Raw genomic sequence first — 13,229 nt, 5'->3', positions numbered from 1 at the left:
ATTGTTTTTCTTGTTTTTCTTTCTTTTCTTTTTTTCTTTTTTTTTTTTTTTTTAATGTTACAAAGAACAATGTGCCTTTCATTTCCTGCAGTGCTGTTAAGGTACTTGTAGCTCAAAGCAGCAAGAATACATTAAAACTAAAAAGCATTCGGTCTGAGCATTAAACATTTTTATTTTTCAGATAAATGCCTCTCCCTCTACAGAAACTGTTTGAGCTGTGAATTTGGCACACGTTCATAATCAGCTGTAATAATGAATGCTGTCTCGCTCACTTGAAACGGGAGAATTTACCAACTTCTTTAAAAAGAACTTGCTAATCTACAATTAAAGTGGTGTGCTCCCAACTCCGAGTTACTGAGTCGCAGTAATGCACACTCCAGAAACATCACTTGTCTGCAGCAGATGACGAAGCGTTCCTCTGCTGCACGCAGCATTAATTCTGCAGTGCCACCACTTCGCGCTGCCACCAGGTACAGCAGCGACACGGCCCTGAGCACGACTGTGCCCTTCCCCAGCACCAAACCCCTACTGAAGCAGAGCAGGATCTGATTTGTCACACTACAGTCACGAACATCTCCTCTTTGCAGGCAGAGAGGCTGAAAAGTTCCCCACAGAAGTTTAAAATAATCCTGCTTACAAAAAGAAAACCTATCCGATAGCCGTTGCCATGACTGAAAGGAAGAATAAAAGCCTAAGAGAGAGCCCAGTGCTGAGCCTGAGATTCAGTTGTTGCTGATCCCCAGGCACGCCGTCCCTTCACTACAGCACACTGGCCATTTTGTCATCCTCAGTTCACTGAAAAAATAGTTTGTTTATAAAACATGACCCCAAACCAGTGCACTTAATGAGCTTTTAAAATCGATAATTGCTTATTTTTTTCTTTTTTTTTTCTTTTTTTTTCTTTTTTTTTTTTTTGATGGAGAGAATTGCAACATCACTTTGCTGTGCCAACTGAAATGAAGCTTTTACATACCATTAGGCAATGACAAAAGTGGGGAATTTTCCATACGGGTGTTCCACCCAGTTGGTCACAAAAAAAAAAATAAAAAATCATTTGAGCAAAGTATCAGGACACCTGACCCTGCTGCTGCCTTTCAAATAAAGCCCTCTGCTTCTTTCCACATCCCTCCTGCAAACTTCCTTGCCCACGTGGCAAACAGGCAAATTCAAATTTTCTTCCTCTCTCTGAGCTCTTTCCCATGTTAAGGGGCCAAGGGGATCAGCTTTCTGCCCAGTTCCAGGACAAGGCATGGATCCATGCACCCATGACTAAGCCCTGTCCTGCACACTTGCTTTGCATGACCATCATGCTGAAACTCTTAATGTTTCTATAAATTCTTGCAGTAGCAATCAGGTAAGTGACCTCCTGAAAATAATTCTGGCTTCACGAAGGCTGAAGGGTGGGTTAGAGGTGGAGTTAAAGCCACCACTGAGAGCATAAGATGTCACCATCTTCTCTTGCCATCCCACCCATCCCTGCAGGCATTTAAGGCCAGGCTGGATGTGGCTCTGGGCAGACTGGTCTGCTGGTTGGCGACCCTATACACAGCAGGGGGTTGGAACGAGATCAGCACTTGCGGACCTTTTCAGCTCAGGCCATTCTATGATTCTATGATTCTGTGACTCTCTCTGTTATGACTCTGCTCCATAAATTCAACTGTAAAGCCCACTAGAAAAGAGGGGTGTCTCTAACAAATAAAAGCTTTTTTCTTTTTTTACTCATGAACTTCCACTTGAATGAAGGTTAGATATACAGGTTTTTCTAAATAACACAGACAAATTAAAATGATAAATTAAATCTGTAGTAGGAGGCCTTCTTTTTCAGGGCTGTATAGCTGACCCTTTTGAACCTACATTACTCAAGGTATGCAAAATATATGTGTATAATAAATAGCTCTAGAATTTATGGAGTGGAACAGAAAGGATATTAACAGGCAAGTAGAGAGGCTGTATAACCCTCACAAGGCCTTTAAAGATTCATTTTTTTAAAATGAAGGAATGCATGCATGTAAAAGGCAGTGCTTAATCGATATGCTTCTTTGTGCCTTACAGAAACACATGCAAAATGACTCCGAACCTGCCCTCAATCTGGTCATTCTGCTGTTAGCATCAGTGGGGATAAGATTATTCACATCACTATTTTTCTTTGATTGTTTTTTTTTTTTTTAAATAATAAAAAAAAAAAAACAGCAAAAAACAAAAAAAACCCACAAAAACCCAACAACTCCTCCCTGTGTGGGCTCATTCCCACTCTCAGTAAAATCAATTACGAGGCTCCCAGTGACTCCGGAGGGAGTTGGATCAGGCCTCGTGGAAGTGGGTCTGCAGCAAGTGCAGAACAACGCAGTTAATATGATTTATTGTGTCCGTTTCTGTGCGTGCAGTTTTTCATTTTCTAAAGCCCGCAGTTTTGCTTTCATCCTCACGTTTGGTAGATAAGAGCCGCAGATCCGTGTTGATCTACAAGCTGGGTGCGCTGCAGGCCGGGGGCTGCATGTGCTAAGCGTGAGCTCGGTGGCTGCGCAGGGGGAACAGCCCCTCCAGGGCCAGCGGGCTGCCTTGGCTGCATTGGTAAAGAAAACCTCCCACACGGGCACTGCAAAAGGTGCCTCAGCAGTCAAGAGGATTCTGCTGCGGTGGGAAAAAAAAATACCCCTTAGTAAAAATGAGAAAAAGAAAAATCTTTCTTGTGTTTATTAAGAAAAGTCCCTTTCACAGGTCACCAACGGAGTTCCAAGAATTCACTAAAAGCTTGTTTTACAAGGAAGGCTCAGGCTCCAAAACAGAGATATTTCATTTCACTAGGCTTTTACAGATTTTACATTATTAAACACTGACATCGCTGCTTTTTGGGCTGGCTGTTGAGTAACGAGCTTCCTTAAGACCGAGAAACTGCAGGGTAAGAAGAACTGTGGTTTAATAGCTGTGAAAGAAAATTATCTAAACATGAAATAATAACATGCTTGGTGCCTAATGCATTCTAAATTAAAATATGATTTAATAAACATGGGCAATATACTCCACACAAAAAAAATCCCAGAATTGGCAGAACAAAAATCACAGTTTAGTCAGTTCTTCTCTTAACCTCACAATCCTTTGGCTACAAATTAGAATTTCTGTGAACAGGATTGATAAGAGAAATTAGGCGCTGTCTTTCAGCAACAACAAAAATGTTTTAAGATGGTATACTTAGAGATGAGCAGTATGAAACCCATCAAAACACGAAACCTTTTGTATTTCAATTCAAGAAAAATATGGGAACCCCCAAAGCCAAAATCTTAATGGCTCAATGGGCACTGTGCTCTACAACCTATGACACACACTCCTAAGTTTTCATGTATCTGAACCTCTTCCTCAAATCTATCTGACATTCAAACTCTGGTCCAAACACAGTCATGATCAAACACAGCCCTTCAACCTCACTTCATTGTGCAGCTTGGCCAGTGCCCGATACAGACCTCAAAAAGCACATTCACCACACATACATACAGTTGTAGGGATGCCCAGCAAGGGTTGGAGGCAAAAGCAGTTGGCTGCTCTCTTCAAGGGCAATCACATTTGTGTTATTATAGATACAAGATTTCCACAGTAGTGGATTTGAATGTCCCCAGAATGGAGGCAGGTTTCAGAGACTCAAACCGTCCACACAAGTTCTTCAGTTCTGTCTATGAGCTACAGTAAGATGGGTTTTCCTTCTACATTCAGATCTCGTAAAAAGCCTGGTTACAAAGTCAAGAAAAGTTATTAATAAAATGTGCTTATCTCAGTTTCACCTTGGGAGGCATCATTTCTAAGTCCTAGATATAAGTGGTAGAGAAAATTTCCATTGCCGATGGGCCAATGGAACCTGCTGGGGTCCACCTTACCTAAGCACAAAAAGCACAAGAAACCGTTCCCTTGCACGTGCCTATACTTTCACATTAATGAATTTGCTATTATCAAATCCTTTTTTCAGCCTGTTTTACAACAGATGCCATCAATTCAGCACAAGCTATTGCTTCTAATTTAAATCTGTCCCAGCTCGGAGAAATCAGTGTTCCCAAAATTCACACTCCTGGCCCAGCCCCAGTGGCAGCCACCTGAAATCCCACTATTGCAAACGGACCAAGAGAGCGGCGCAAGGAGCCATAGCGGAGACCCCCTGTGCTGCTCACCCACAGCATCCACAGCCCTTGAAGCACACTGACACAGCACGGACGATGCTGCTGGCACCCGAGTCACTCCTGCAATAGGAACCTGCCTGGGATGTCTGCAGGTGTGCCCTGAAACTGTGCTGTTTGGAAGGGCTGCTGCTCAATTTTGTTCAGCAGGATTTTGCCGCAGAGACGTATTTCAAAGCAACCATTTTGTTCCATGGGACTGCCTGAGATCCCACGCTCTGCAGCAATGGCCGGCCACACAGAGAAAGTTGGGTACTTTGTGTGAGAGTGTCAACAAACAGGACCAAGCAAAGAGCACACAAATAAAAATGAAAGCGATGAAGCACACACCGCTGGAGGAGTCGTGACTCACAGCCCAGGGACTGGAAGCCTTTGCTATGGAGGAATAAGGGTGAGGGTTGCATACAGCAGGCTCTTTAATGGCATCTCCCTAATTTAAATGATTTTTAAAGGGAGGAAAAAAAAAAATTAAAAAAGTCTCTTTCCAGGTCTGTAGAAACAAATGCTACTTTAGATTAGTGGAACAGTAGCATGTGAGCTTTGAGGAGAGTGCACAACCTATCTGTAGCTATCCCATGTCAATTATTCTGAATAGTGCTTTTATGTTAGACACAGGAAAAAAAATCTTTCTAAATATGGGCTGTTTTAATATCCCAAAGCAGGAGCAGCAGGTAAGAACTTACCATTTTCTGGCTGGTCCTTAATATCAGCTTCACTTGGCTGGCTGGGACTTTCAGATTGACTTGAATCTGAAAAACATAAAATACAGCCAAAAATTACAGGGTCTGCTGTGGAAAATAGATCAGAGGCGCCAGACTTCCTCAAAAGGCTGAGAGTACAAACTGAGGACAGAAATGTTGCACTAGGACATGATAATGCAATAGTCCCGTGCCTAGGTGGAAAAAAAAAAAAGGGAATCTTGTTTACGGCACTCCGCAGAGTGCTCAGAGTGTGTGTGTGTGTGCATAAATTAAGCTGAGAGAATCCTTCTTTTTAGAAAAGGCAGATTTAAACTACTCTCCTACATGTGTTTTATAAAGCAGCCTCTATGTTGTATACAAACCAGAGCCTTAATCCAACACATCGTAAAGTCTCAAAACAGATTTTGGAGCTTGCATATAAAGGTAACCAAGCAACACCAGAGAGTTGTGGAGATTGTTGTCTACCCATTTCTGAAACAAAATCTGTGAAACTGACAGAAGAGCTGAGTTTCCTTAAAGGCTTTCACAGCAGTTCCACTGCTCCCAGAGCACCGGCGCTGCTCTAAAGGAGGTCGGGCGCTGGGCGAACCGCTGCGGGACCCGAGCAGGGAACGGAGCGACAGCTCCCGGCCAACAGCCTCCAACAGCCACAGCAGATTTGCCTAAAATAATAACATGTCCTACAAGAGGATATGTGTGAATATGACCGGCTTTCAGATTTTGCATGTTATGAACTCTACATTATGAAGATTGCTCTTCGCTTTCAGAATTGTTCTTAATACAAGCTTTAGTCAAAGAATGTTTTCCTTCTTAATTATTTCTAATGCTCAGAGTTGGAAAAAAAAAATGGACCCTTTACCTGTGGGGAAAAATATTAAAAAAACAACAACCAACCAAACTCAAATTACTGGCTTAACATTTAGCTGATGAAGATTTTCTTTTTCCTCCGGAAATGGTTTGTAATTTCTTGAGCCCATAAAAAAAAACAACACATCTTTCTGCAGTGAACCAAAACTCAGGGCCCGAAACCACTCACTACTGCCTCAAAACCACCTCCACTCGTGGCAAACCTATTTTCTGCCTTCACCTTGACTCCGTAGAGCTTCGAATCAGCTGTCTGAAATCTGACCGCGTTTCAGTGAGAAGTCAATGCAAGATCAAAAGGTCGTGACACTTCACTGTGATTAAATTGAAAATCTTACTTCTGTTGCAACAGAGTGATAACACCACCCCTTCTTTTTCTTTGAGGTATTAATAGTGCTGGAAGAAGCAGTACTACTAGTGACCTTGGGTCAAGCGATGCTAATTTATTGCTTTAAAAAGGTTCCTTGCTTTTAAGCAAATGAAGATTTTAATTACTGCAGAGCACTATAAAGAAAATGCCTATTTTAAATATTCAAATTTTCTTTTTTTTTTTCCTCTACCTGCTGACTGTACGCATTAGGTATCATTCAGAAGCTTAGAGGACAGTCTTGTATTAATTAAGATATACATGCTATTAAAAAAAACACACACAAAACAAATTTTGATAAATTTCAGAATATAAACATTCAGAATATTGAGCAATGAAAGTTTCAATTCTGGCATTTCAATTTAAAATCAATTGAATTCACTAAAAATTGCTGTGTTCCCCAAAGTGTCCAGAGTCTGGTTCTTCTCCTTTAATTCATCATTTCCAATAATTTCTACAACAAAATAATTTATTCTTACTTCTGCAATTTTGTTTTAAATATTCATCTTCGAGGTTATGGCTATCGAAGCTCAAGTGTGTGGCAGCGGGGAGGTGATGGGCACGCTTACGCTGTGCTCTGGACACTGCATTGTGCCAGGAAGCTTCCCGCTTCTCATGCCACAAAGGTAGAGACAAAGATAAAATATTAGAAATGGAAAATATTTATGTGGCGTTCAAAGTCAGCATTCGGTATGTTTCATTTTACGGGGCATACGCTGGGCCCTAACCCTAACCCAACCGCCTGGGTTGGGGAAACAAAGTACTTTTGTTTGCACCAAAGTCTGATTCCCAACCCAACACTGCGGGCAAGAGAGAGGCTTCACTGTCCACAGGACATGTGCTAGCATGCTGAATTTTAACTTTCTTTTGTCACTCTGCTTACTGGGAGACATTTTGCTAAATTCCGTTTTCCTGAAACCCATCCCTTCTGCTGAAATTAAATATTAATTTCCAAAAAAGACAAAAGCTTTCAGCAATAACCTTCCTGGGGAGGGACAGAGCAAAGCAAAGCAGGCCGAGACAACATTTAAACCAATGGATCGAGCGACAGAGATCATGGTTAAGGCAACCGAACCCGCATCCTGGGCACGAGGCACCCCGCATTGTTATGCAAGGTGGCATCTTGTGGAAACCCCAGATAAGAAGCCTGAGTTAAGGCACTTAGCCAAAATGTTTATATGCAGAATTTTGTCTCCCTGATTTTATTCAGATGCCGCAGATGATCCGGTACATATAAATATGCCGCCACATGGTGAAAGGATTGGCAAAATCGGAGCCGCTGTATTTTCCAGGCTTGCCTGGGACGTGCCTGGCGCACCCTCCCCAGCCCGCTCACTGCTTTCTCAGCAGTTGGCAGGAACTCCCGTCGGGGCCTTTTTGTTGTTCCGCATACAGAAACTTTAAAATTCCCATTTTGTGAACGTTCGGTGTTCTGCGGGCACAGGCCTGTGGGAGGGGGATGCCAGTCCTGCTGAGTCAGTGCGCCAAACAGGTGACCGGAGGAATAAATTAATTTTTGCCCATACATAATTGATATAAATGGAAGATCGTTTTCATAAGCATTTGCATTAAATCAATAAAATCACTTACTATAGAGCGGTTTAACAATTCATTTGATTTTCTCCTTTCTATATATTTGATAGCCACTCTGCAAAACAGTACGCACTTTATGCTTATTTTCTTTAGCAACAACACTGCCAGTTAAATTCTACCACCTGCAATAATTAGAGCCATTGGAAAACACACAAAACAAAATATACAGTAGATGCGAGCCCCTCTCGAATCCATGGCCCCCTGCGGCAACGAGCTTCATTGGTGCCTTAAGCGAAGGCTGGTAGGAAGCCAAAGAATCTGTATATTACAATAAAGTGCATGTTATTAAGGGGAGGATTTAAATGATTTCAGATGGAGTTGGAAATATTACAGTGAGGGACCACTATTAGGATTGCTGATTTAAAAAATGAAAAAAAATTTAAAAAAAAAAAAAGTCACTAAGGAATCTAGTTTGATATTTAAGGGAGCTTAGCCTTGAATAGCACAACGGGTTTTATTTGGGGTCTTTTTTTGTTTGTTTTTTGGTTGAAGAAAAGTTGGTAGTTGGAACTCTTAACTCTCCCCGTGCTGGAGGTAGCATGAGCAGGGACATGTGAGCCCAGGACAGCGGACAGATATCTGGCGTCACTGCAACCACCGGGAAACAATCAAAAGAAACAATCAAAACAATGTCAAAGAAATTCTACTCTCTGCTCCCAAACCAAGTACGATTATGGGTAAAGGATAAAAAGGGACTGGTGTCCTAGCACTGGCTGCCCTGCTCTGCCTACTGCTTCGCTCCGGCTGCTCCCAGGCACGAGTTGCTGGTGTGTGCGGGGCAGTGACGCCGACCCTGCTGTGGGGAAGCCCCACACATCGGCACACCACGTCGGGATCGGCTGCAGCGGAGCGAGGCTCAGCCTGGCTGCAGGGCCGGCAGCTCTGAGAGGAGCGCTGCTTTGTTTGGAGAGGATGAAACATTCCCAGGGACGTCTGGCCTGCGGACAGGACCAGTGTCAACAGACCGACAGCGCTGTTCTTTTTGTAGAGCATGACACAGACGGTGAGGAGTTGGTGCAAACAAATCCCGCACCAAGCATTATGCTACAGTGTTAAAACTACATCTTGGCAGTGGGACTTGGGGAAAGCAGGACATTTTCTTGGAAACTTGCAGAGTGCTTTCCAGAAGGCAGCCCTGGGTGTGCCATTGGGGACCCTTTCCCACCTGCAGGAGCGGACTCCGCATTGTGCCCAAATGAATAGGTGGCGATGGCAGAACGCACCAAAGCCAATGGCGGTGATGCTGGGAGCCGTGCCTGCCTTGCAACCTGCACTGGGAAGTGCCCGGGTTACATTTTCCATTCTCAGCATGTTTAGGGGTTGGGGGGGGACATATTGTATAATAAACTGACATATTTTATTCAAGTTTCAGAGTCCTATTTGTAATAAAATATTTATATGGCTGGGTTGTGCTCATGCAATAAATTTTTCATCTATAGTTTTGGGCACGGATTCTACCAAAGATTTATATATGTTTAATAAAAATCTAAATCATGCTCCTTTATATACAACCTTACGTGGCGAGCTTAAGGGATTTACAAACAGAAACCAGCAACAGGACCAAGGCTTTTTACACTCACTTTCCCTTCATTATACATTATAATGTAAACGCACACACACCGCTCCGTATATGCTGCAATTCTTATTTATGACTATTTCGGTGGCTACTACTATTTCACTTCAGGAAGGCCTGGCTCTCCGTTGAGCTCCAGACATGGCTTTCAAGCCAACTTTTGCAGGGAGTTCAAAGTGTCCCGTTGTCACACGCTGCACCGTCACACGCACAGCTTGCCGGGCCCATTGTGCCTGGACAGCACCGCGTCCCTCCAGCTGACACACATGGGTTGGCGGTGGTGAGACCCCGCCATGGCAGCCTGGTTTCTATCGGGCAAGGAGTCTTAATTCCTGTACACTGGGAAAGAGATTATCTTTGATAATGGAAATGTAAATCAAAGCTTGCTGTTGTTTATTCCAGACAGACATTTGTGTGTTAAGTCTGTTTATCAGGCAACACTTTGTCTAAGCCAGGAAGTAGTCAGCCTTTGTAACAAGATGTATGCAAATGATTTTCCCATGAGCCTTTGCCACAAAACTTTTGTGGCCAAAAAAAACCCTCCTTGTTACTCCACCGGCAAGACGCTCCTAAGCCACCCCGTAAGCAGACTAGTAACAAAACAGCCAGCTAGACTATGCTGATGAGCCTGAATGGGACCCAGCCATGTGCCCGCAGTCTGCTGCTCAGCATTGTGCGCACGCCGGGCGCGCCGCATCTGTCTGCCAGGCAGCGCCTTTGTGGCACAGTGGGCGCAGACAAAGCGCTGGGTGAGCTCCTCGGGACTTCGGGGTGCCCTCCCTCCCGGTGCTGGAACCAACGGGGAACTCCGCCAGGAGGACATGGGACCACAGCACTGTACCGACGCGGTTCCGTTTTAAATCAACTTTCTTTGTTCTCTCCAGCCCATAAATGATTTACTGCTATCGTGCGATAGCCCAGAATGCGGGGAATCTCTGTATTCCTGTATTTGTTCCTTGATATTACAAACAAGTATTTGATTCACTTCTAAATGTTTGTTTTTAAAACAGTTTACAGCCTTTGATTCCTGCTTACTGATTCATTTCTGGAACGTTTTCTATTTATTCCTTTGCAGTAGCAAACGTTAATTTTGACTTAATTCAAATCGTCATCAAAGGCTTCCTTAAGAAATCCCACAGCGCAGATTTTATTTGTTATAATAAAATATTCCTAAAGTAAACATCATGCGAGTGTGGGTTGTTTTTTTTTTTGTTTTGTTTTTTTTTTTCAATTCCGAGAGATACAAAAATCCGTTACCCAAAGGACCGCGATCGGTTCAGCCCTTTTTGCTAGACAAAATAAACACTTTAGGACTTTACTTGTTTGTATTCTCCTCAGCGGTGCTGTATGCATCACCAGCTAAAAACAAAGAAACTTTTAGCTGCTCAGACAAAATGCAGAAGCTCCCCAAACAACGAGGCGGGGGGGGTGGGGTGGGGAGGCATTCACCAAGTCTGACAGTCCATTCAATATGGGGATGATGGCCATAATGCATCCAGGGTCCCCTTGCTAATTAAATATGCATTGGCACAGTTTTGATCGATGCAAGCCATGGATCAGATGACACACCTGCAAAATCTTGAGCCCAGAGCTCCCAGGAAAAGGAAAATACAGGCTGTCTCCTTATCTTTGTTTTCAAAGGCTCTCAATTTCTGTGCTTAGATATCTAATTTAATTCTCTCACCCCTCAGCAAACTGGATTAGGAAAGTCAATACTGCCATTGTGCATCGACAGGAACACACAGCTTTCCTTTTATTCAATTTAGCCATGACCTTTAGACAAAGATAATGACAACTGTCTAAAAGTAAGGTAAGGCCCTGAGGAAGGCCCTGTGGAGGGGCCCCTCTTGCCTGCCGTGCGGAAGCACCCACCAGGCACAGAGTAAGTCCCAAGGACACCACTGCCCACGCCTCTATGCTGAGGGCCTCGCCAGGTGCCAGCAGCCAAGCTGGAGGGGCCCTGACCACTGTGCCAGGGGAGCCTGGTCCCAGAGCCACAGCCATCCTCTCCGGAGCCAGGAGAAGGGGCATGACTTCCGCCATCAGGATCCCTACCGGCCTTCCTGCACTAGATAGCATCTTTCTGATCCATCTGCAAGGCAAGGGCAGAACGTGCCGCCAGCAGGAGCGGCCACCGGGCAGTAATCCAGTTTGGTGTCTGCAGATACAGCTCGTACCTGGATCGCTGATCTGGGCTATGGAAAATTCACCTCCTCGGAGCAGCCCGGCTCCACAAAGTGTTCCTTTCCACCGTACGGTGTTGGATTCGGCAGAGCTTTTTTAGCTGCGTTTAAAAATACATTTGGCATTTCTAGCTGTGGGCCAATATTTTTTCTCATGTCTTTTTATACAGATTTGGAGGGAAAGATATTTGTAACGGAAAAATATATATATATATGTATATGTATATATGTGCAAAGTTGGATTGCTAAGTTTCAGTAATCTTAGGAAAAAAAAAAAAAAAGCAGCCTATGTATGAGCTAGAAGGAACCATATGGATCAACACGAGCTGCCCTCATATCCCTGGGAAATATAAATTAACCTACATTTCATCGCCATAAACCCCAAAATAAGAAATCTAATTAGAGTCTCTACCCTCAGATTCACTTCTACAAAATTTGCCTATCCCCCTCACACAATGATTTACAGTACTTACATCCATTTCTTCAGAGTGATTTAAATTTATTGAATCATTTCAATTTTTAGAGAGCTTCCATTTGGATCTGTATGGGTTTCTAGACATATGCGGGGCTCAGTTATTTAAAATTAATTGCAGTACAATAATTTTAAATTGCTTCGCGCTATACGAATCTCGAGTGCTTTGAAATATTTGAACCATTCTATTTAGGAGCCATCAAACTCGTGAGCGCGGGCAGCAAGGAGTTCTTGTAAGAGCTGAAGGGCTGCACCGACGGTCCCTGAGTGCAGGAGAGCGGGTGCTGGGCATGCTCAGCACACACCGAGCGGAATTTATAGAACATTTTGCCTGAATGTCAATCTTTAATTAACAAAAACGGGTTCTGTAATAATCGCAAACCGGTAAAAAATTTCTCAAACTAGGAAAGCACTGTTATAAAATAATGGCATCCATTAAAACTATTACTACTTCTAATGTGTATTTATAGAACATCCTTTTACCCTGGAAATTAAAACATCTTATTAACATGAAGAAAAGCTTTACGGCACCTTTGTGGGAAAGGTGAGTGTAACCGTGCCTGCTTCAACAAGGGCTGGGGGCACGCAGAGGTGAATCGATTCACCTCCAGAGAACCTCCAGGAGGAGGAAGGAGCTGGGTGCCGTGCTCACAGAGCACCATGCCCACCACAATGGCACTGCCACGGCTCACCGGGAAAGCCTTCATCACATTGCTGAGAAAAGGGCTTGTTAGAGTGGGGCCGAAGTCACCCAGAAGGGATATTTCCAGTTTAGCTTTCTCTTTCACTTCATTTCGTGCTCAGTATTTTGAGATCTTTTCCAACCGTTATGATTCTATGATCTCTACATTTCTCCCTGGAGCACTGCCTAACTCACCCAAACAATAACAACAAGAGTTTAAGTGGCCACTAAGTAGTTTTTGCAATGCCTTATATCGTACGTAAGGGCAAATGGAAATGAAACAGTGAACAGTAGACCAGGTCGCATTGGTGGAAGTCTCCCGGTCAGCCTCTATGCAATGTTACGCTGCTGAGTAAAGTAACATCAGCAAAGCAGGGTTACATCCACCATATGGTGAGGCTCCATTGATTGTAGTACACTCCCCCAATTAATCTCTACTCGTCACCCCCTTGCTATTAATTTATTGTGGCAAATTCGTCCTCATGGGACACAGGGCAGGGTGCTCCCAGCTTTCCTCCTTGTGCCCAGCCTCATCCTCCATAGCTCCATGCTGAGCTTGCGGCTGCCCTGCCCTGGTGAAAGCGCTGAGCTGTGGGCATGGGGAGGATCAAGGCTTATTCCTGGCGGGCAGGAA

At 43.8% G+C, this 13,229-nt stretch overlaps 1 protein-coding gene across 39 annotated transcripts in view; it reads right to left on the bottom strand.

Annotated features, from left to right (window-relative positions):
• Positions 1–13,229, bottom strand: part of NFIA (nuclear factor I A) — a 323,759-nt gene that overhangs the window by 102,965 nt on the left and 207,565 nt on the right. For 32 of the 39 annotated variants that reach the window (XM_085511655.1, XM_085511645.1, XM_085511646.1 and 29 more), the window contains exon 3: positions 4,844–4,909. The exons of the other annotated variants lie outside the window; for them this stretch is intronic. In XM_085511655.1, coding sequence (XP_085367781.1) covers positions 4,844–4,909 — 66 coding nt within the window. The remainder of the gene's footprint in view (positions 1–4,843; positions 4,910–13,229) is intronic. 39 annotated transcript variants of the gene reach the window in all.

This window comes from Coturnix japonica, chromosome 11, assembly GCF_054131305.1.
Source record: "Coturnix japonica strain WE chromosome 11, WE-NBRP24, whole genome shotgun sequence".
In the NCBI taxonomy this organism is placed as follows: Eukaryota; Metazoa; Chordata; class Aves; order Galliformes; family Phasianidae; genus Coturnix; species Coturnix japonica.
Note: the sequence above shows the minus strand (reverse complement) of the source record. Positions and strands in the feature narration are given on the sequence as shown.